This window comes from Simochromis diagramma, unplaced genomic scaffold (genome assembly GCF_900408965.1).
Source record: "Simochromis diagramma unplaced genomic scaffold, fSimDia1.1 OVJJ01000413.1, whole genome shotgun sequence".
In the NCBI taxonomy this organism is placed as follows: domain Eukaryota; kingdom Metazoa; phylum Chordata; class Actinopteri; order Cichliformes; family Cichlidae; genus Simochromis; species Simochromis diagramma.
The window spans coordinates 2893821-2919028 of NW_024386948.1; the positions used below are offsets into that span (position 1 = coordinate 2893821).

Below are 25208 nucleotides of genomic sequence, written 5' to 3' on the forward strand. Positions count from 1 at the left end.
GTTGCTGTCCTATTTGACTTGTGTGACCGAGCTGTTAGCTTGCTCTGAATTAGGGGGTGGGTTTTTCAAGCTAAGTCAGACCAGTGTTGGATTTAATGTGAATTTGCTAACGTTATCACCAGATGGTGGCTCACGATGTCAGCCTTCTTGTTCTTAGTGCTCCAAGAATATTTTTATTTATTTAAATATCAATACTTGGTGTCTCTGTATCTATACAGTGTTGCCATGCAAAACACTATCCTCTATCAATTTTTCCCCGCCCCTAATAAAAATGTAGTTAGGATGTCTTTAAAAAAGAATCACTCTTGATAAAGATCGCAGCCACACTGCTAACATCTTATGTCAAGGACAGTGTCTTCACTAAAAAGGAGGCTTTCATTCATGCTGTAAGCCAAGACGGTGAGTTATATAATCTTATGAAACATCTCAGTTCTGCTGCAAATCCTGTGTCATTAGATTTCTGCCTGGATAGGACAGCAGAGATGTGGAGGTAAATAAGTGTAGTTATTGCAGGGTGTCAAAAAATTGTTTGAGAAGCTAGTGCTGTTAATTACAGTGGAGCAGCGTTCGCACTGGAAACACTATAATTTTCAAAATAAAGCAATGAGCGAGTGAAGAAAGGTGAGGATGTGTGTGTTTCAGTGTGGGTGTAGGCGCACCCGCATGTGTCTGGACTCGGCTCCAGGTATCCGTCACGAGAGAATGAGCGCCCAGTGACATTTTTCCAAGTGCACTTAAAAAAGCAACAGGGCATCAAAGGCTCCACTGAGAAGTGTTTTCACAGACTGAACGATAAGGAGCAGAGAGGCACTTGACGGCATCTCGGTCTCTCTCTGTGACTGGCTACATAAAAAACGTTTAATTGGTGCGGCCGGAGCTGCCAGATACACTCGGTCAATGTTACCATTGCTCGAGTACAGAAGGACAAGACTGGAGGAATTCTGTATTTTTCTAAAAACACCTCAAATCAGTGCAAACCCACATTATGGTCTTCATCAATAGTGCCGAAAGGACAATAAAAACTTTCCTTCCATTAAAGGCGACTCTAAACATTTGAAAAGCCCTCCTGCGTTGTTTGTTTTTGATGGCTTTTCAGTCTGTAGCTTTTCTTAGCACCTCTCCTTGATATCTCTCCCTTTGTTCTACCTCTCAGTCACACACTCGAGCTGACTTTTAGTCTTCTCTTGTCTGTGTTAACCTTTTGCTTGATGACAGCCCTGCATGACATAATCACCATATCTATTCCACTCACAGTGTGTGTGTGTGTGTGTGTTTGTGTGTAGCACCAGAGAGAAGGGTGCAGAGAATTTAAGAAGTACGTTTTCCAAGTAAGTCCAATGGGCTGGTGTTTGCAGGTGTGTGCGCGCCATGGACTTTGAGTTTATATTGAAGGTAGCGGAGAAGAGAATAAAGGCTGCTTTAGGCAAAGCTGAAGCAGGTAAGCCACTCTTTGCTAAAGGAGGTAGAGCAGAAGAATAAGACTAGCTTTGCTTACGTAACACCTTCCTAGAAACACACATCTTCAATAATACCTGTAGTCATAAACATACTTCTATGCTTGCATAGAGGTTTTAGGAGGATTTAAACTCACCCATTAGATCTTTACAACAACTTTGAGAAAGTTGGTTAGAAACAGGCCAATCACAACTGATCAGTCTTGACTTTAGTTAAAAATTGATCACAAAGTTATTGTTAAACCAGAGTTTTTAAAATATATTCATTGTTTTGTGTTAAATTTAAGCGATTATTGGGAGTGTAGAGATGAAATAGCAGGTTGTTATGTGTTTCTCTTGTGTAAACTTGAAATTGTGACAAGATCAAACTTTTTTCTTTGGTGCATGTTTTGTGCCATGTGAGCAATCAAGAATTCAGGAGAGAGTCCAGCATAATAACACAAATGTGTCTGATGTGAATAATCCCACCAATCTACGTCAATAATATTAATATTAGGAGGTATTTTAGTGTCTGGTCTTGACCACGACGACTCAAAAGGACACACACTGTCCTTATGCATTTGGACCAAGAGCACAGAGAACACAGTGAGATGCACACAACACTTAAAATGCCTCTTGTAGTAATTGATAAGTCAGGCGTCGCTCTCTAACGTCTGCCTGGAGGTCTCTGTTATATAGCTGTCGATGGTGTGTCAGTATGTGTGCATCTAGCGGACAGATGAGGTCATCCACTCATCTGGTGCTTGATTCTTTGCAAAGTTGTTTTTTCCTCTTGCAGTCGCTTGTTTTGCTCTTTTTGAGCCACATCAGGCTTTGGGAACACAGACGATACTTGTCAATTGTGAAATTTCATTGTTTGCTGTGGTCTTTACGGGATTTGCAGAATACAGTAGATTTATCTGAGCATTAGAGTCTGCTGCTTGTATTTTTTCTCTGTTTACTGAAGTAAATTGAAAGCTGAAGTAAAGTGAAAGCTTTTATGAAACGGTATTCTTTAAACATACTGTTATTTAACTCTAACTGGGCAGAAGGATCTTGCTTTATCGAACATGACTTGGAGCTATTAGACTATGCAAAGTGAGAATTTTAAAGGACTTGCTTTGAGAAAAATTATATTGAGTTATTATCTGATAAATGTTCTGCACCGGCCATGAAAAGGTTGCACCACTGCCTTCAGCTATTATCAAAATAAATCTGTTAATAAAGGAATTGTTACAGAGTGCGTATTTTTAGATATATCCGATTTTCTCACTCAACTGAAATCTCCTTTTTTTTTTTCGCCACAGAGGAGATTTACTCTCACATCGGTATTGTGTCACAGTTTGAATTGGATGCAGTCCCATGTTAGCCTCACAGGCTAATGCACCATGCTGCTGAACTGTCATTGTTAGAGGGATTACCGTGCACACAGACATGCCACATGCACATATTTCTATAAAAGGTGTTTCCTTTTATGTAACACTGTGGCTAAACCAGATTTGTGTGTGAGGTCTTTTTAGTGTCACAGCAAGGCTAAGTCATGTGTGCAATAAGTGGAGACTCCCAAAGAATATTAGCTTTGTTTTTGTGACTTTGTGAATTTGGAGTTAAATTCTTAATAGAATTATGGTGGCTGTAGCTGAAGAGGCAGAGCGGGTTGTCCTCTAGCTGGACAGTTGGTGGTTTGAACCCCAGTCATGCGTCCTTGGGCAAGATACTGAACCTCTAATGCATTCATCGGCACATAAGTGCATGTGTAAATGGATGAATGAAGCATGTGGTTGAAAGTGCTTTGAATGCTTGAATTGATTTAAAAAGTGCTACACAAGTACAGTCCTTTCACCATTTTACCATTTAGAACATCAGAAAAAGAAACAGATGAAATAAACCAGGCAGTAGAAAGACAGTAGTGTGTAAAAATGTTCCCACTTAAAACAAGCATGCTAGGGTTGGGCGATAAGTAAAAATATTCCAACCGACAATCATCAGTCCAGTCCAGACGATGGGGAATACATTTGCGCATGCGCACACTTTTTGATGGTTTGCAATGTAATCATGCATGGACTGATTTGGGCGTTTACAACACAGAAATCCATCGTTTGGATTCATCAAACGTCCTCACCTGTTAGTGAATCACAATCACTGAGTAATAGACCAAATGATTGTGATTCACAAGGGAACATAAGATCCCAAAACTTTTTACCACGCTCAACGAGGCAGAAACGCAAGATTAATGAAGAAACAATAAACATACCCAATAAAACTGTTTACTTCAGTCCACTTCTTTAGCCCTAGTTGCTGATGCCATGCTTCTACTTTTCCAGCTTCTACACAGTGCACCGGATGATGTTGCTCTGCAAGCAAATATATTTCATTTAACTGGCTTTACCTTGAGGTTAGCCTGGCATAATTTGGTTAGCTCCTCATCCAAGCATGACAAAGGCTCCAGAAAAATCCAGCTGAACACAATAATTTGATTGTGGTACACTAAACAAGTTATTGAACCTAAACATGCCAGCACCAAATCCGTCAACCTCTTAAATGTGTTGGGGCTATTGAGCTCTAAAAGAGAGACACTGGTAATGGATGCTGGTTTGTCTTTAGGTTTGTCTTTGAGATCCTCAAGCTATCAAGGACAAGCTTGTACAATAGACAACACAAAAGTGAATCAACCCACTTGAGGACAAGAACTGGTCTTGTCCAGGGGTTCAAGGGTCAAAGTCATTTTCATTTTCAAGCATCTGTTTTAGATGCACTGGCTTTGCGTTAACTGTCCCAGCCTGATGCAAATAGATGTGAATTCTCCTCAAACAATGACAGACTCACAAGCCAAGATGGTTTCACAGGGATATCAGCTGGCCAAGGTAGATGTGAAACAACCCCCACTTATCGTCACTATCTCATTGCCTGCTTCATCAATGCATTGATTTTCTCTGCCTTCCTCAACAAACTGCTGTGCTGTCCTTTCCTTTAACCGCCAACAGGTGAAGCATGAGCTGAAGTTTAGGTGCCTCATCCAACACTGGTCTCTCAATCTCCCGTTGGAGAGCCATGAGCTTTCTATGATGTTATCCAAACTTACGTTCCATGATGTTGTCATTCTTTTTGCTCAAAGAGCAGGTTCTGAGAACTCACGACCGCAGTGCACTTCCCCAAGATGTGATCGAATTTGCGCTCAAAGGTGTTATTCGAGCTAGCCCCTCCAGATGTAATCCAGTTTTTCACTCAGAGGTCTTGTTCTGAGTATTCACGGCAGCCGTGCGTTCTCCAAGATCTTCTCCGTGCTGCACTCAATGAGCCCATTTTGAGAAACTCACGCCTCGTCCCATCATTTCAATCCCAGCGGGCAGCTTTGTGGGGGTTTGAACAGCCGGTTCCGCTTCCTTAATTATTCGATAAGCCAGGGCCAAGCCAGCTCCGATCAGCAAGAACCCTGTTATCATGGTTCCGAATAGGTAGATATCTTCAGCAGTCAGGCTCACCCGAGCCCAGACTTCTCGTTGAGAAGGGGTGTCAATTGCATTCAGAGACCAGTTGATCAAATCCATAATTCCTCTTTTAGGTTTTAGAGAACAGACTGTGAGAGAGTGTTCCAGGGAAAAGTAAGTAAAAACACAAGAGAAGACAAGGACATAAGAAGCTAAGCAGGGAAGATAAGGCCAGGAGAGGAGAAAAGTGCGACCGCCTTCGCTGAGAGCCAAAAGAGAAGATGAAGGAAGAAATCATTTTTATCACAATTAAATTCAATTTGCCTCGTACCAAACAGTTTGTAGTACAAACTATAAGACATATATCTCAGTCAGCGTCAATTAAAAACATGGCGAGAGGCAATTATCACACAGACACTGTACACCCCCTTAGGGCACTGCAACTGGATATTGCACTGCAACTCACACCAAAAATTACAACCCTGCAGGCATAATACTGTAGCTACTGCAAGCCAGAGCCCTCGGCACATATGCAGGAGAATTTCTGCACGAAGAAACTGAAATGAGGTGGAAGTTCAAAAAGGCTCAAATCTCTCCAAAAGTCTTTTCTTTGAGAGGTGCAATAACTGAGCTGGTGAATGTTCTGCCCTTTTGAACATGGAATGTGACTCTGGTAGAAACATCAAACAAAGAAACAAAAAAGGTTTAGCATCAAAGCTGGGGCCTGCACTATGAAGCTGGATTAGGGGTCTAGGAAGGTAACTTCAATTTGACATAGGGTTACAAAGGGTTTTCATTACTTACATCGCCATGGTAACTCATGCTGCAGGCCTGCTGTAGATAAAAACGTGTTACTGAATATGCCATCAACCTCAGTGTGCAATTAGTAAGAGGATATATAGTTTTAGGGACACTAGTTCTCCAGGTTTTCTGAAGCTCTTTCTGTTTCTTTGGACATTTATTTTCAGTCCAGTCTTTGTATCTGACCACTTTCACAGGAATGCTTCTTGTTATTAAGACAATTAACTAACCTATGAATAATTCAGACAGAAAATAACACACCTAAATCAAGGGATGAACCAGTGTTTCTATACATAGCAGAGAACTTAGTAAAGAAGCTATTTAAAATGATATCTTTAGGCACTTTGTATCTGTCACAAAACACATTATTTGTTCAAATTTTTTTAGTTAAATGAAAGATGAAAAAAAAGTAAATTCTTTGTGGAAAACATGGATGCTGCTTCCTATAGTCTAAAGAGGAAAGAGAGCACCTGGCTTATCATTGGTGCTCAGTTCAAAAGCCTGAATTACAATGGTATTGTGGTGCATTAATACATCTATTACAACAACATGGCTTAATAGTAGAAGAGTCCTTGATCTGGCTTTCCTGCAGTCCAGACCTTTACCTAGCTGAAAACATTTAGCACATCATGAAACCAAAAACATGAAATCATTTCCAATCAATCCAAATCAATCCTCCATCAGACAGGAACAGGACAACATTCCTGTCCAAAACGTTTCAGCAGCTGGTCTCCTCAGCGCCCAGATGCTTATGGACTGTTCTTAAAAGAAGATTTGATGCTACACAGCTGTAAACATGGGCCTGTCCCATGTTTTTGTAAGACATCTTGCTGCCAACAAATTGAAAATGATTTAATCATTTTCTTAAAATGCCACATTCTTTTAGTTGGCAACTCCACCTCTCCCAACTAACTACAAAGAACTGTGAGCTAAAGCAACTTTTTTTATGGCCTAGTGGCTGAAATGAGACCTTTCGTCACTCAGTCTACGGGCTGCCTGGAGCTGCTGCTGAGAAAAATAAGCTTAAGTTCCCACACAGCGTGTGCATGACTGTGGGTGGCTCTGAAAACATTCTCCATTGTTGAGCAGCAAATGCTTAACAAAGTATTTTATCTTTTTGTCATATTATCTAACTATGCACTTTGCTCCCGTTACTGAAAAGTAATTTGTGCGTCTTGTTCGGTAAGCCTTGCATACAGACGTGTATGAAAGCTAAACAAAAAAACCACTGTTAGGGAAAAATAAGGCATCTGTCATTGCAGTCAAGCCGAGCTCTAATCTCCTTCAGTGGGGAAATTATGGAGCACGCAGTTAACGTATTGTCTGTCTTTCAAGCTGCAACAAGCAGAACAAAACCTTCAATGCATAATAGTACAGATGGAGGACATCAAAACTAACCCGAGTTTCCAGCCTTTTGTATTCTGCCAGAGCATCTGAGCATTGTGAACACAGTGAAACCTGCCTGAGATGTGACTGACTCATTTACAGACAGGCCAGAAAATTACAGTGATGTAAAACTTCTTAGAGCAATGAGAAGAAAATCATAGCCATTACTCACTAAAGGTCCACAAACTGTTGGCAGGAGGAGCTGTGGGTAGGGGGCTGAGGTTTAGTGCAGGTTGGGGGAGTGCAGATCAGTTTTACTTTGCCTTCTGAAGTAAATGGATTAGCATTGACAGATATATTAGATTTCTGCGGACCAGTCTGCTCAGGACTATAATGTTCTTATTCTGGACCACACAATAATTTTACTGTCCATCGCTGCAGCAGGATCAACAGGAGGGTACGCTTTTTTTCACAAAATGGATCAATACACGAAAAGGGATTGTGAATGGGAATGTGTAAATGATATGTGCTGTAAAAGGAAAAGAAGCTTATACATGGAGGAGGCACCAGTGGTCACAAACATTTTGTTTTTTTGTTTTTTTCCGTTGGGCATCTTTCTTTGCCTTTAGACAATAATTCTGATGGCAAAAGAGCCAAACGGGACAGGCAAAAAAAAAAAGAAGGGGGGGGATTACATTTTGGCCACAGAAGGTACAAAACATGGACGTAGCTTCTCAGCCACTTGAGGCTGGCTTCAAAAGTGAGTTTAAAACTGGAGTTTCAGTTTTAATGATTTCCTGTTTATTGTGGTAAATACCCATACTTATTTAGCATCCTTTTCTGTTTCTGTACTGTAATTGTCTGCTCACTCATCATTAGTTTCACTTGTGTCCAGTCAGTTCTCTGTAACTCGGTCAGTCCCCCTGTCCCTCATTCCCCTGGAGTAATTTCACATTACAGAAGAAGTTCTTAGATTTTGGTGTAACGGTCCTCACAAAACACATTTTTGGCCATAACTTTGGATTCACTAGCTAAATGATAAGTCTGTGTATGTTTTGTATTCAAAATCAACTTAATAGTGACATCATGATTTTATAAGTTTGGTGGTGATACTGAATTGGTAAAGCTAAGCTTAGGCTCCCACCGTGCGCCCTTGTTCTGTGCAGCTGGAAATATATGTTGAGCATCCATATATTAAAATCTGTAGCTTCATCCATATCTGAGGGATTGTTTTCTGTCACTGCCACAACTTTTGTGTTCTGGTGGAATACATGGAAATGCACTTTTTAAAAATCAATTCAAAGCCTTTATACAGTGGGATGCAAATGTTTGGTCAACCTTGTTAATAGTCATTATTTGCCTGTATAAATCGTTGGTTGTTACAATAAAAAATGTCAGTTAAATATATCATATAGGAGACACACACACAGTGATATTTGAGAAGTGAAATGAAGTTTATTGGATTTACAGAAAGTGTGCAATAATTGTTTAAAAAAATCAGGCAGGTGCATAAATTTGGACACTGTTGTCATTTTATTGATTCCAAAACCTTTAGAACTAATTATTGGAACTTAAATTGGCTTGGTAAGCTCAGTGACCCCTGACCTACATACACAGGCGAATCCAATAATGAGAAACAGTATTTAAGGGGGTCAATTGTAAGTTCCCTCCTCTTTTAATTTTCTCTGAAGAGTAGCAACATGGGGGTCTCAAAACAACTCTCAAATGACCTGAAGACAGAGATTGTTCACCATCATGGTTTAGGGGAAGGATACAGAAAGCTGTCTCAGAGATTTAAGCTGTCTGTTTCCACAGTTAGGAACATATTGAGAAAATGGGAGACCACAGGCTCAGTTCAAGTTAAGGCTCGAAGTGCCAGACCAAGAAAAATCGGGATAGACAGAAGCGACGAATGGTGAGAAGAGTCAGAGTCAACCCACAGACCAGCACCAAAGACCTACAACATCATCTTGCAGCAGATGGAGTCACTGTGCATCGTTCAACCATTCGGTGCATTTTACACAAAGAGATGCTGTCTGCGAGAGTGATGCAGAGGAAGCCTTTTCTCCAGCACAAACAGAGACACTTGAGGTTTGCTAAAGCACATTTGGACAAACCAGCTTCATTCTGGAATAAGGTGCTGTGGACTGATGAAAGTAAAATTGAGTTATTTGGGCATAACAAGGGGCATGGAGGAAAAAGAACACAGCATTCCAAGAAAAACACCTGCTACCTACAGTAAAATATGGTGGTGGTTCCATCCTGCTGTGGGGCTGTGTGGCCAGTGCAGGGACTGGGAATCTTGTCAAAGTTGAGGGACACATGGATTCCACTCAGTATCAGCAGATTCTGGAGACCAATGTCCAGGAATCAGTGACAAAGCTGAAGCTGCGGCGGGGCTGGATCTTTCAACAAGACAATGACTGGAAACACTGCTCAAAATCCACTAAGGCATTCATGCAGAGGAACAAGTACAACGTTCTGGAATGGCCATCTCAGTCCAGACCTGAATATTATTGAACATCTGTGGTGTGAGTTAAAGAGCTGTCCATGCTCGGAAGCCATCAAATCTGAATGAACTAGAGATGTTTTGTAAAGAGGAATGGTCCAAAATACCTTCAAACACAATCCAGACTCTCATTGGAACCTACAGGAAGCATTTAGAGGCTGTAATTTCTGCAGAAGGCGGATCTACTAAATATTGATTTCATTTCTTTTTTTTGTGATGCCCAAATTTATGCACCTGCCTGATTTTGTTTAAACAATTATTGCACACTTTCTGTAAATCCAATAAACTTCATTTCACTTCTCAAATATCACTGTGTGCGTCTCCTATATGATATATTTAACTGACATTTTTTATTGTAACAACCAACGATTTATACAGGCAAATAATGACTATTAACAAGGTTGACCAAACTTTTGCATCCCACTGTATATGTTATGACAGACATGGACGTGGCCAAGTTTGTTTCTTCTCTCTTCATTGTGTGCAGACACACAGACACGAGTCAAATCGTGACATCAGATGGTCATGAATAATTTAGCAGTGGTTATATATCAACTTCATTTCACGACGTGCTGACTGACAATGCTTTTTTGTGCATTTAGTCAGTTTTTTCTCTTATCCCTGTAAGAGTTTTATTAAAGTCAGCCAAATACAACATCAGATATCATGTGATATGTAAGATAAAGGTATTCGTGAACACTGGACTGCAGGTGAAAGCTAGAGAATACTATTCCCTATATTTCTTCCCGCATTTTTTTAAAAATGCATATATATTTCATATCTCTCTGCCACCTCCACTCAGCTTTCAGCGTCTTCCTTAATTCAAACTCTCACTTGAAGGAGTTCTCCTTTCGCTCTTGTTATCTCTCTGCCCCCCCCACACCCACACACACACACCTCCATCTTCTCGTGTAGTTGGGACTTTTTTTTTGGAGGGGGAAAGATCTGGAGTGATTATGTAACTGTTCTGATTCAGAATCCTTCCATTTTCAGCTGTTATCTTTTTTTTGCGTTGAAAATCGTCGCTGATGATTCGACCCTCGGGTGGTTTGGGGGTCTAGCGGTAAGCACAGCTACAAGAAGTTGCTGGTTCAAACACACTGCTCTGTGTGGAGCTCCTCTGCTCGACTGCTAGGGTCACTCTGATCATCTATAATCATTCTAAATTGGCCGTAAGTGTGAGTGTGAGCATGTTAGCCCTGCGATGGCCAGCTGAACTGTTCACCCAACCCAGCTCCAGCCTATCAAACTGGATAAGCAGTTAAGAAACAGATGGGTGGATGGGTGCATATGGGAATGCCTCAAACCAATGCCAGCCCACATCAGTTTATGGCTCAGCTGATGCCCTTTTGGGGATCCCATTGACAAATCTCCTATGTGCTTGAAACTCCCCATACTGTTACATCTGCAAGCTCTTTGCAGACTCACTTATTAATTTCCTGCAGTTTAATCAGCGTTGAGTCTGTTTTTATTGATATCTGCTCTGGTCTGTGCCTTGCTGCTGATCTCCCTGCAGTTTGGCTTGCCACAAATGGACATGGAAGAGTGGTGAGGCCCAAGAACAAAGCCATGCCACCAAATATAAATTGCTTTTGGTGCTAAAATTTATTTACTGTCCTATATGTAGCTATTTTTATATGTGATATAATGTGCAGGATTGTTTTACTGGTGGTCCATTTTATAAACCATTTTCCTTTGTCTTGCTCCTACAAGAGCTTTGATTAAGTCAGCCCAATACAGTATCAGATACCATCTGTAATGTGAGATAAAGGTCTAAAATTAGAGATGGAAACTGGACTGCAGGTTATTCTGTGCTCCTCTCAGTTAATGAGCTGCTACTTTAACCAGCAGCCATACAGATAAAGAACATGTGGACCTGATTGGAGCATTTCAGGTAATTCCAGTGCCATTTTTCTTTTTCAATAAACACTTGGTAACTCTATGGAAATTGGCACGACTAATATAAACTTTACTGCCACTACTTCATACTTCAAAGTGGCACAAATGGCAGAAGGCTTTGAATGGCATTTCATGGGAATATATAGGCTAAGCTAAAAACTGAGACATCACTATGTAATCAGTGGGAGAGTGTTTTGGAGACAGGAGTACTTGATCTTGGGGGTAGTTGAGTTAGTTGCTTTTCAAGTTTGTCAAGAAAATCCGCCATGACAACAGAGGGGGGAATTGTGTGTGTGTTTTTTGTGTTATATTGTTTTTAGGGGGTTTTATTCAAGGTTATCCAGACATTTTTTCTATTCTATGATGTATGCACGATACAGTGGACTGCAAAATGCTGTAAGTAATGGCACAACATGAGTGTCAAATCATTGTACGCATGTTTGTGTTTGTGACTCTGTCTCTTGTTGTGATCAGTTTCTCTGTACTTTTTCTTCATTAGGTTTCTATTTTTATATTTTTTAGAGAAACATAAAAATGTGCATCTCTTGCACATTATCTGCTAGCTACATTTGTTCTTTTCATATGTCAAGAATTTCGAGTTATTACCTATTATTACAGTTTAGCATATTTGATAACTATCTGCTAAACCAGTATTTAACACGTCTACAGAATATGCATGCTAATGAGCATTTGTACACTATAAGAATAGCCTGAAATATATGGGCTGTGCTATATATTAGCTGATGCTGACATTTACTACAACCGATAAGTGAAAGTTTAAGAAATAAAGAACAGATGAGAAAAACACCCTTCAAATGTCTTATGAGCAATCGGTGTGTTCCCAGCTCCCAAAACAGCAGGTCTGTTCCTGTAATCGACCTTAAGACCTTTGCTGTTGCAACAAATTCTGAGTTGGAGGAAAAGGGAACTTTGTAGCTGCTCCATGCACCTCATACACAGAGAAAAATCTGCAGTAAGCCCTCAGAAGTTGTATTAAAATATGCAAGGGGGCATGAGGTGTACTAGACCATTTTGTTTCAAAGCTTTTGTAAAACATTTTTAGATTAAAAAAGTAAAATAATATAAAATATTGTATTATTTAAATTGCATTAATATTTTACATATAAAAATAAAAGCCTTTTCACAAGCCAATAAAAAAAATGTACATAGGCCAGTAAAACGCTGAGCCACTGACCTGAGGGTAGTTAGCTGGGACACTGAATTATCATCGATATTAACATGAGATTTCAGTCACTGCAGTGTCTTTATAACCCTGCGCTTCTGGCGCTAATTTTAAGTTTTAAAGCAATAACAAAACCTCAAAATCTCAATCCCCCTAACCCATTCCCCCCACCCTCCTTCAAAAACTTTAATGCTTGCTTTAACAGCCCGAATGACAAACTATTATGACAGGAACAAAAATACTCTGTGTTTTTATTGCGTCTGTCCTTGTGATGCACATGTCCCTGTGAGTTTTCTGACATCCAGTACATGCAAAGTTTCTCACTGGTCTTTGTGCTAGCGAGCAAAAGGAAAGAGAGAGAGAGAGAGAGGCTGCTGAATGCTTAAAAAAATTGGGATGAGACGGGAATAGGTATAACAAACAGAGAGAAACAAGGAGGAGGAGCGCTAGAGACAGCAGAGACAGCAGAGATGGAAGGAAAAGGGTGGGGGGGTGAATGAATAATTTAGTCCCCCCATTCCCTCTCTTCTTCTCCCCGCTGTGTTAGAGATGTTACAAACACAGATGAGGAGAAGAAAGGAGAGGATAAGAGAAGAGGGGAGATGGGGACAGGGGAGGAGGAAAGGAGAGTGAAAGGTGACAAGGAAAGGACCAAAGGGAAGCAAAGAGTGGAGACAGAAAGAAAGCGGCATCTTCTAATGGTGATTGTTTTCCTTATGTCTAACAGCAGCATAGGCGTGTGTGTGATCATGTGCTTGTGTTTCAGTGTTTGTGTGTGCGCACAGGAGCGAGGCGCAGCAGCAGCAGAGAGGAGAAAGTCAGAAAAGCCCTGTGATTAATGTAATTGATGCCAGATGTGTGTGTGTGTGCCTGTGTGCGTGTTTGTTACCCTCTCAGCATTCAGCAGGTGTTCCCTCCCTCCTTTCGGAGACCCACCTGCGTCACTAATCACTCGTTACCTAGGCAACAGTGGACTTCCCCGCGCCTGTGCCTCTGCGAGTGTGCGTACGTGCATGTGGGCGGGTGTGTGAGCGCGAATTATGACTCATCCTGCTGAGTTCAGAGCGGCTATCCTCACACTCCCGTCTGGGGAACACCCACCCACATCTGTTACCTTCCCTGTCTGTATCTCTATCCCCTCATCGCTCCATCATCCTCTCTTCACCAGCTCTCTTATCTCCCCTGCCTCCCAGACTCACTGATATTAATAGCTCTTTGATTCTTGATCTCGACACTTGGATGCATTATTTACCTGTTGCTTTGATCAGAGCAGGAGAGAAAGATCAGTCAGCGCAAGCAGCTGTAGTCCTCATGACGGAGCCAGGCAGGCAGATAGAGCGCCACCTGCAGAGATTTTTTAAGAAGTGATTCCCGAGAACCGCCTTAAGTGTAATGCTGACTGATAAAATAGCCTCAGATGGAGGTTATTTTAACTGGTGTGTCCAATTAGATTGTGCTTTATGACCATTTGTGCTTTTCTGCAGTGAAACTTTGTGTTCGTGGCCAACAGTTTAACGCCCACCCTGCAATCCTGTGCAGCACACCCAACTCTAACTATAGGAAATACACATGAAGCAGAAATTGGGAATCAAGATGTCTTAAAAAATGAATCTCCGTGTTTTTGTTATCATTGTAATTATAAGAAAAAACACTATTTTCACATTTTATGATAATAAATCAGTTACTTCTGATGTGCATGCCATAAACCATTAACCCTGTTATCAAAGCAAAAGAAGACATCAAAAATTTAATTAAACTTTATAATTCATTTATACGTTTGTAGGCAGAAACCTTTTCCCTATTTCCCATCTTATTCCCATCTCTTCAAACTTTGGGTGATTTTTCTAAGAACTGGGACACTGTGAAACAATCAACAATCAATAGGTTTGAAAGCAAACCCTTCTACTTCTTGATTTGTTTTAGGATTGTTTCATTCATAACTAATTTGGGAACTCTGTTTTAACGTTAGAGGGATTTGATGTTGGGTGCCGGGTGATAAAGTTAATGTTCAAGTTTACCCCGAAGGTGCTGGATGGGGATCTGCGTGTATCAATCAAATTATGCTGCTTGTTATCTGACCCCAAAACACGAACTTATGAGGACATGATTCTCCTAAACATTGCTACATGCTGTACAAGAAGCAGTAAGGTCTTGCTTCATTGGAGTAGCGCCCTGTTCAAAAACAGTTAAAATGCCACTAAAGGAAAATAAAAGTGCCCTACAAGAACCAAAGAAGCCAGCTTCACCCTCCCACATCCAACATGTTCAACATGTTTGCGCGCTTCTCTCAAGGTAGTCGAGCAGTTTTGGTGGTTTGTTGCCAGAACTGTACAATAATTCTTTTTTTCTCTCTTTCTTGGCAGCACTTTGGTGTTTGTGTCTGAGAACAAACACCTCAAAATGTCACAGGCACTCTTCTTCTGTTAGCATTTCATTGCTAATGTTTTTGAGGCAATTAATTTCTTTAATGACCACAGATTTACTTTTGTAAAGGGGTTTTTTTGGTTGCAGTTTGAAACAACCATAACTATAGACATAAACCGTGAGAAAAGCTTAGTGCAGTCACCACCAAATTTGAGCTTTACTGCTGCAATAAAAAATACATTTTCATCCCTGTGGATGAAAATGTCTTCACAGCGGATGACAGAGTACATTATAATGAGAGTGAGATAGGGAAAAGTTGAGGTGAAGGAATGAGGGGTGAGTGCCGGTCTCCTTTAGTGCCCGTAGAGGGCGCCGCTGCCTCTGAGCAGGCTGAGAAGAACACTTCGGTGTGTGGAAAATGTTGAGACAGAAGATAACAGTGTCTCTCAGTGTGTTTCCTCTCAAGGAGAAGATTTTGAATGGATTTAGAAAGAAAGCGAATCACAATGTTGCATCCTATAGTTTATGCATGTCTGGTGTGTTTGTGATCTTGTGTTGTCTCCCTTTGACTCTGTTTCCCTGTAAAGTTTTTTGTTTTTTTGAGGCTGTGGGCAGTGGAATAAGTGGATGGAAGAAGGTGAGGCTTTTCCTTTTTGAAGCTTCTGAGCAGTGTCCCACCTCCCTGGGATGTTATAAAAAGCAGCTGTGGAGTTGAATTTTAATGGAAATGTAGCTTTGATTTATTCATGACTCCCTTACTTGAAGTGACCTGGATAAAAAAAGAAAAAACATGTCATCTTCACGCAAGTACACACCAACACTTTCTTTGCTCTCTTTTTTTCTTTTTTTCTTGCTGTCTGGGAGGAAAAAAACAGAGAGAAATGCTTTAATGGCAGCGCGTCATCACTGCCAGAAATTTCAGAGATACCTGCTGAAATGGGACAATAGATGCAGGGTGACGACGTCATGATGCTGTTGGATCTTGGGTCTGTTAAGCACAGTTAAATATAACATTAGGACAACGTTAAGGACACAGTGGCAATGACACAGTTTGATCTCTCAGAGATGAAAGATCTGATAGACTCTTCAGGACTTCATTAAATCATTAACGTTAAAGGTTTTACAGTCATTTGAGTTTTTCTCTTACTGTTAGTCATCATGTTAATGAAGGACTTCTGCTGCACTGGTCCTTCGCTTAGACAGGCTCTGCTGCCACCTAGTGGCAATGAGGACCAACATACATCATATTTCTGTGTTACCTTCTTAAAAAAACACAATGTGTGTGTGTGTGTGTGTGTGTGTGTGTGTGTGTGTGTGTGTGTGTGTGTGTGTGTGTGTGTGTGTGTGTGTGTGTGTGTGTGTGTGTGTAAAACTCCCCCACACACACATGCAGAGAGAGAGAGAGAGGAAGCAGGGTGACAGGGCTGTCGCTGTCTCTGGTGCTGAAATATTTTGGTTCAAGTGTTCCTGACCTGCTTCTGACGTCAGGAAGCCTCACAGCAACATCCGATTATTTTTTAATCACATCCCACTGCCCTAAAGTCATTTTTTTGAAGCCGCACAACAAGGACAAAAAAAGACCTAAGACAGGATAGCACTTTCATTATTATTGCAAAGTTTTATAACAGAGAATTTTCAAAGTAAGATAAAGAAACTATAGTAAAAAAACCCAAGAATAATTAAAAACATATATATTTAAAAATGAACACAGTAATAATTTTAGCCCCAGACTATACCAGAATCAAAAGGATTTACCTGCAGGGAAAAATGAATACTATCAAGTATAGTAATTACCATTAATCACCAAACTGCACCTTCTGGTTGCAGGGCACCACCAAAAGCACCTTGTGCTTCCTGGTTAAATTATGAATATGCAAAAGCTAAATTAAACTGAATTACAGCTGTGCGTATTTTCCTCCACACTGAAGTTTAGCCCAGCATATTTAAAGCACACGTTGGTATCACTGCTGCCGCATATCTGCAGAGAACTGCACTGTGCCAACTTGATCAAATGTGTCGTTCTCTGATAAAAAATTGAGGTTCTAGCCGGCGCGTCTTCAAAGACCCACGGGTCCTAACCCCACGGCCCTGTTACTCATCGTAAAGACAGATAGACTGGCGACGGTTTCGGGATTTTCTTTGATATCAGTTTCCCCAGAAGAAAGTGGGGGAAATTCATTTCAATGCTCTTTGTGTCCAACTGGGTCCCAGCCCAGCTCTTTATTCTGGAGAGATGGCTGACCTACATGCAGTACTGAAAAAGACAGATTCAGGCAGGCTTGTGAAGTTTAGGCAAAACATAAATTTTCAAAATAATAATAGTGAGTTTCACTGTTTGGGGGGTGATTAAATGTAAGGTGTCCTTATGGTGCATTTACCTGCTTAGAAATAGAGGTGTGACGTCAGCGCACAGGGTTGAGTTACAGCTGTTACTGCCCCACATGCTGTCACATTGTGGGTGAGTATCGTGTAGTCCGTCCCGTGGTGTAACCTAACAGCCGGAAACCTGCACCTGTAATATATATATATATATACAAGCATGTGCACTGTAGGCGAACCACACAGGCAAGGCTGCCCCGCAATTTATCAGGCTATCAGTGGAGCCCAACTCTTGCATTTTTAAACCACTCATTCAGACAGCCTTTCCTGAGCTGAATACAGACAGCGGGAATATGTGAGGTGGTAATGAGCAGAACAGGCTTCACTGGCTAAAGCACTGTTCATTTTTTGCCAGTATAGAATGAAATAAGTAGAAGGAAGCTGGTGAATGTAAGAAAAAGCGGAACTGAAGCCAGCACAGTGCTTTATGTCTTTAAACATATCCACGTCCATAGAAAACACTTGAGACATTAATGGATATAAATCAAAGGCGGGAAATTAAATTTAATCAAGGGCCAGACTGGCATAAAAAGAAAACAGCCCTCCAGAATTTTCCCTTTCTCGGCTATAGCTGAGATTTTACAAAGCTGATACCATAAATCTACCTGAAAGTTGACCCATACCTCACTTGATTGACTGAGCTACTTCTTAAACTCATTGCAATGTACAGATCACAATTTAAAGACCCAAAGTGTTTGCAGAGAGATTTTATAGCCAAATAGCAACAGTATTTTGCATCTTAATGGGTCAAACAATGTATGCAGATCCTAAATTGAAAACCAGCTACTGCTGTTAAGTTTCCTGAAAACCAATCACGAAAATGCTAAAACCAGAACGTTTAGCATTAATGGCTGTCCTGTTGAGGGCTGACAGCACAGTGACACCGTAAACTCCTACGTAAACAGTGGCTGTGCGTTTAATTAGAAACATTTTAAATAAATTATTAGCCACAAATCTGGGTTCAGCCTTACAGCAGGACTAAGGCGCGCGTAAAGGACCGTAGAAGTTCGCAGCTTGCACTTACCTGCGTTTTATTTCAGAGTAAAACCCACCTGCTGCCGCTCCAGCCGGTGACGTCGTCCCCTCCTCCCCACCGGCCCGAGGATGACCAGTTGTTTTTGAGAGCGCGTGTGTGGCCGCTCGCCCGGCGCGTGGCTCCAGCAGCCGTGTGCTTTCAGGTAGAGAGCGCTCGCGCTTTCAAGCGTCAAATAACCTGAGGGTACCAACGCGAGGACATCCGGTCATTACCTTCAAAGTAACAAGCGCCGTAACTGACGCTGAAGCTTTGACACATACCCCAAATGATAACTTAACGGGACAGTTTCCGAACTGGAAGCCTAAATTTATTTATATATGATTTTCTTAAAGCGTTAAAAATAACAGCTTTTCTCAATTAGGAGTAGAAAAAAATTAAATATATTAATTAATTAATTAAAGGTTCAATAAAACAACAAAACAAAACAAACAAACAATAATTACAGTAAATAAGAATCAGACTATTGCAGGACAAATTTAACAATAACGCGACGCTTAGTTTACACTGAAAGGCGAGCATAAGTCATTAAATGTTTTTTAAATAAACAAATACATAATAAATGTTTTTACAAATTTGTGACATTTTTTCCTAAAATGTATAAAACTGACCCCTTGATGGCAGCAACAGGTTGTTAAATCACGGAACAATCAGAGTAGAATAACAGAGTCAGACTTGAATAATAATAATAATAATAATAATCTTTTTTTATGATCTAAATATTTTTATTTTCTTTGCCGTCAAGTGGCTCATTAATGCGCACAGCCCTTTTGGAACCACAGAGAGGGCTATGAGGCTTTCACTGTGAAAGACAAACCGCCCTCTTTCCGGTGATGCTCCTTGTGACTCTCGTTAGTTGCACACAGCTGGATGGGCTCGCGCCGGCAGCACGCGCGCCTCGCGCTTCAGTCAGCGGAATACAAACGGGCGCTTTTCAGAGGAGAGGACGCAACTGCTTTCTGAGGCACTGCTGTGTCTTTCAGATATTTCTTTTAATTGCCGGTCTCGCCCGTTGACCATGGGAGCACAAACTGACGAGCGGGGTGTGGAAAGATTGTTTGGAGGAGCCGTTCAGTGACAGCTGCTGTTCCCTGACTGACAGACAGACCGGTGAAACGTGACGGACAGGTAAACCGCTGTGCGTTTCAAATCTATGGCCAGAAGAATATCGACAGCAGAAAATATGCAGTAACGTGAAGCGGTGTGGTTTATTATTTTTTTTATATATATTTTTTATTTTTCTTGGACTTTACCGCGTTGTGGCTGAAGTATGGGGCCGTTATAGCCGGTAAAGCGGAGACTGGAGGTTTGTGTCTGGTTTCGTCTGCGCTCCGTCCCCTCCGGTGGACACAACTGAAGAGACTGGAGACGAGGACGGAGACAAGGCTGTTTTTGTATCGGCTGAGCCATGGCAGCGGCAATCGCCAGCGGTTTGATCCGGCAGAAGCGACAAGCAAGAGAGCAACACGCCCACCGACCGACTGCTCACCGGCGGCGGAAGAGCCCCGGTAAGAAGCAGGGGCTGTGCAACGGGAATCTGGTCGACATCTTCTCCAAAGTCCGGATATTTGGATTGAAGAAGAGGAGGCTACGGAGGCAAGGTGTGGAGGAGGGGGGGTTGCACATGCATGCACACATACACACGGTTGCAGGGACGCAAACCTATTGATACGCACGTGCGCGCGCTTCTACACACGCATGCGGGTATGCACTTTTACGCACGGCCACATTTTGTGCACAATCTCCTTCACGTTCACGCCCTGGCAGGCTGGGGCACGCGTATACGCACGAGCACACGCACGCGCAAGCACCCCGAACATGCAAAAATACACACTGCCAGACTCAGCCCCAGTCTCCCTCTCTCTCTGTATCCTCCATCTCTCTTTCCCCTCTGTAGTGTGACACACACTCGCGCGCACTGTCATGCCTTGTTGTGCCCTATGGTTCAGTAGTTTCCAGGTACATCCATTATTGAAGCCGCAGATTAGTCTGTCTAGCCTCTCTCTCTCTGCCTGTCTCTATGTGGACCTCTGCCTGGCTCTCTCATTTTCAGCTCATAATTGAAAGTGCCTTATCACCAAGATCACACTTTGCCTTAACACTAGCAAAATGTCAGACAAAAAACCCCAAAACTAAACAATGACAGCAACACATTAACCTTTATTTCTTGTTTCCTCCCTATAGAGAAATATGGAAACAGATTTGTTTATGTGGAGGTAAAAAAAAAACAAAACAAGAAAAGGGGAAAAAAGTAAGGAAAATTTTCCACCATTCAGCTCTCAAGGCCCACTCAAATCCAAATTAACATCATTGTTACATCATGGGACGGGCTCTTTGCCACAAAGGGAAGTGATTACACGTAGAAGTGAATGTAGATTAATGAGAATGTTGTGATGGTGCGCTATAGAAAGCGTTCAATAGCAGAGACGATAAGTGCTGTTGTAATCAATTGATTGTGTGAGAAACCAGCAGGTGACGGCGTGCGGGAGGGGAGGGGAGAGGGAGGCAGGAAATGAGAGGAGGAGGTGGGGGGATGATATGGAGGGGTGGCAAACGTGAGGAGTTGCGCCGATATGAATTTGTTGTCACTGGTTTGGTCTGGTGACTGATGGGAAAATTTGTGGGGGATTTGAGAGCCTGATTCCAGAGCTCGGTGGGAGTTGGAGGTGGCTCGCTTCTCCATTGTCCCCCCCCGCTTCCACCCTTCTCTCGTCTCTCTCATCTTATTTTCCTGTGCTTCCTTCTCGTTTCCTTTCTCACCTTGCCACCTTTCATCCTTATCTCCTTTCTTTCCTAATCGTCTTTCCTTTCAACTCTCCTGTCCTCTTTTCTTAATTTTCTATTTTTTCCCACCTCGTGCTGACATTTCTCCACCTTTCACCTCCATTTCCTCAGAAATTTTTCCCTCCCTTCACTTCCTTTCTTCTCCTCCTCTTCTTCATTCCTCCATCTCCTCCCCCGCACCATAATCTTCCCCACCTGCCTTAGATCTTTTTATCTGTTGTTCAAGCTTCACCTAGTCACTTCCTGTGCATTGTGGCCTCCTATCCTTTCTCCTCATTCCTCCCCTATTTTCCCTTTCCTCTCTTTATCGTCTCCTCAGCGTACTGCTCTCCTTTCCATTCAAATCTCCTTCCTTGCTTTCATCCCTCAATTTCTTCTCTCTCAGTCTCTTTCTCCTACTTTCTCCTTTTCCCCTTCTTCATTCTTCCTCACCTCCTTTAATCTCCTGCCCTTTGGTTCATCACCCCCACCCTCTCCACCTCGTCCTGCATCCCTGCATCCTTCTCCTTCCTTTTAGGTATTCCTGTCTTTCCACCCGTTGTTTTCCCTTGCCTCCCTCCATTTCTGTGTTCTCAGCTGTGAGAGCTGCTGGTGGAAGCTTGGCAACATCCATAGTGTCTGTGCTTTGTGTGTGTGTGTGTTAAAATGAGAAAGATTTGCCAACATCCCCTACTGTCTTCCAGAGGTTTTGTGAAGGAGACACATACACACCCAACTCACAATGATCCGCAGCCTCCATTACTCAATAACTCGAACACACATGTTATATCTGCGTGCTTCTTACTGCTGAAAATGTGATATCTGACCAAAGCGCCTTCTCGTCCACAGTTATTCTTTGTTAGTTGTTATTATTAGTAATTAGACATCTGAGCAGAGAACTCATCACACTGGTGTGGGTGGATTTTAGTCAACAGTCTTTAAATCCTGCAGTGAAATCAGCTTCACTTAAGAGCTGCTGCCATCACTGGAGGATTTGATTGCCACACGACGGACAAGCAAATGAAAAAACAAACAAAAATAAAACAATTGTTGCCAAAAAAATAAAGAAATTGTACTTTAAAAAACATTCACCTGCTGTCATGCAGGATCAATGTTTCACTCGTAACACACTCTCATTCTTGGCTTTGGGGCTAATTAGAGCAGATGCATTGCATACAAAATACATTGTTTCAATACATTTTATAAACAAATATTTCCCCAAATAAAATACTGAACATGACACTTTAAAAAAAAAATTACCGCTTCTTCAGTGCGTCACATAAAGTTAAACGGGGCAGTGTGCTTTGATTTCTGTTCTGTGGTGACAGGCGGATGCTGGGCAGGTAAAGTCTTATTTTGAATCATAAATATCACAGCTGTCAGTTGGAATCATGTTTACATTAAAGCATGGGACTCACAAGAGCACGAAACAAAAGGAAAGTGCAGCTGAAGCGAGGAATGTCTATAGTATAGAGACGCAACACGTGTTTTCTCCATCATTTAAAAAAAGCATTCAGTGTTTAAAATGATCATGAACTTTGACAAGTCCAGACATTGCAACAAATGGACGTTGGTTTCATTTTATCAGACAACACAAAAGAAATTACCGTCTACAGACAGGCGAGCAACAAATTATGAATGATTTCATCTTTAATCTCTCCCGAATCCAATCAGAAGCAAAGTTACTTTTCTTAAGGGAGACCATTAAATCTGTGCTTGCAATTAGTGATAACATGCATGTGCGTGCACAGATCTTTAATTTCTGGTTAAATTTTGCTTCATTTAAAGAGATATAGTTGCTTTTTCTAGTTGTTTTTGTTTCTAGTCATAAAAAAACAGATTTTTCTTTTAAACCTGTAAGTGTTTTATCCAGGACATAAAAACATGACCTGGCATTTACTCAGGCTTTGCAGTAGGAATGTTTTCTCCAGGCTGACCTCTGATCACGTGCAGACCCTCTCCCAAGAGGCAGAGCCTAACTAAAAGGCAACTGAGCTGCTTCCATGTTGCCACATGAACCTGAATCTGGACTGAGTTGCTCTCAGTAAAACGGATTTCCACGGATCAGGTGCCAAATTGCCAATATTCTGCCACATTTTAAAGCCGGTGACTGACTGTCACCCACCGCAGCGAGGGGAAGCTCTGTGGCTCACTCTGTCGCCTCTGTTTGCCCAGATGCTACGTCTGTGAAGCTGCATGTCTGCACAGGGTGTTCCCGTGCTTTGCAGTCAATGCATAATAAGAAGCAGTATAGATAATCAATGAAGGACGGTGCTCTTGTCAAGGCTAGAAAAGCCTGTGAAGAAGTACCAGCACAGCGCAGCATTGAAGCAACGATGAAGATGTGGCTCAGACTTGGCATAAAATTTGATCAGGCTGTCTCATTATGAAAAAATTCAGGTTAAGGACTTGTATTATTTATATCTCTAGATTCATATAAATGCCCCCTTTTCAGCAGCGCCTGTTCCTCTAATCACTAATCACGTTGATGCAAATGAGGATGAAATTGGTGCACTCGGTTTCTGGACGTGAATTCTTCGCTCGGGTGCTTTTGTTTGGTGAGACGGTGTGTGCGTGTGTGCAAAGAAAAAGAGAGAAGGTCTTCAAGCGTCTCGTTTGTATGAGACACTTGTGTTGCAAACCGTATTTTACGCCGCATGTAGACTCAGACTGGGGCGAATTAACAGACAATACGACATGTCAAATCAGCGTGGCAGCCTGATTGGCTGACTGATTGAATCAGATCACATCGTGGAGAAAATTTAGCTCTGTGTGTGCGTGCGTGTGTGTGTGTGTGTGTGTGTGTGTGCGGACTGGGGAATACCCTTTCACTGGAACAGTCTGGAATCACGAGACTGTTGCCATGGCAACCCAAGAATGGGAATTTCTCTAGCAACAGACAGGATGGAGGGGAGATACTGGGAATTGTGGGAATGTCACCTCAACGACAGTGGGGAGATGACTGTAGCAGCGGCTGCTTCGTACGGTGGGAGAAGGAGTGAGTGGATGAGCAGGTGACTCTTAGAGGGTTATTGATTTTTTGTGTGTGTGTGTCTTTTTTCATCTTTTATAGCAGCGAGTTATGCAAAGACCAACATTCACCACTTTTAAATACATGAGTGTATTGTTTTCACGCTAAACTCCTGAAAGCGTGGTGTTCAGGTGAAGGCTAACACAGTTGAATTCGATCATCTTATGGAGTTAGGTAGGTTGTCATATACAGACGGGGAACAAATGAAAAACTCAACAACAAAATTATCAGAAAAGATATTTATTTATTTAGTGTTTTGACCATGAAAGACCATGAATGATGATTTTTATTTGGGGGGGGGGGGTCTTCCAGAGGACTTCTGTCACTTTTGCTTCAACATCTGTTCAGAACTTTATATTCTCTCGCCTGTAAATAAGACAAAGCTAAAGAGGAGCCATGTTGCTAGTGCAGATTGTGGAACTGGAACCTGCTAGCTAGCACCTCTTTCTTGACGACATCACTTACGTCACAACAGATGGCAGCCTTGACTGATGTCTCTCAGCCACAAAAAAACCCACAAAACATTTCATGACTCTATGATCACCCGATCTTCCACGACGACCATCGCAGCTGACGACAAGCCCGAGCCGAGCATAATGAGTCAGTCCTACCATTCAGTGAACCCTCACGTGCAGCACGGAGGCTGGAAGAGATCATTCCCATCAGGGTAGAAGCATTTCATCACAGGATAGAGGGGATCTCTCAGAACAACCTCGGATTGATTTGCTGTGACCTTTCAAGCGAAGGCAGTGGTTAATCAGACTTTTTCTGCCACACCTCAGTAACCCAAAAAACACACACACAGTGGGGGACACCCCACAGTCTGAGAAGCCATGTTAGCACGACTCATTTGCCACCCTTCTGTAAAAAAGGAGATTCCTGCACTCTTCTCTGTAGATGCGAGATTAAGTTTACACGTCACACATATTGTGATTTTTGCAGCCCAACTTGGAAATAAATTGTTCCGTTAAACAAATCGCCCGTCCTTGTAAATTCCCATCGGCAGAGTCACAACACCAGCCAGAAAACGTGTTCTTTTATTACATGCTGCCACTAAAA

General features: G+C 41.9%; 1 protein-coding gene across 2 annotated transcripts in view; it reads left to right on the forward strand.

Moving 5' to 3' along the window:
* Positions 1 to 25208, forward strand: part of LOC120737562 (fibroblast growth factor 14-like) — a 68647-nt gene that overhangs the window by 9554 nt on the left and 33885 nt on the right. The window contains exon 1 of one of the 2 annotated variants that reach the window (XM_040038350.1): positions 18482 to 19956. The exons of the other annotated variant lie outside the window; for it this stretch is intronic. Coding sequence (XP_039894284.1) covers positions 19764 to 19956 — 193 coding nt within the window. The 5' untranslated portion in view covers positions 18482 to 19763. Of the gene's footprint in view, positions 1 to 18481; positions 19957 to 25208 lie in introns of those variants that run through there. 2 annotated transcript variants of the gene reach the window in all.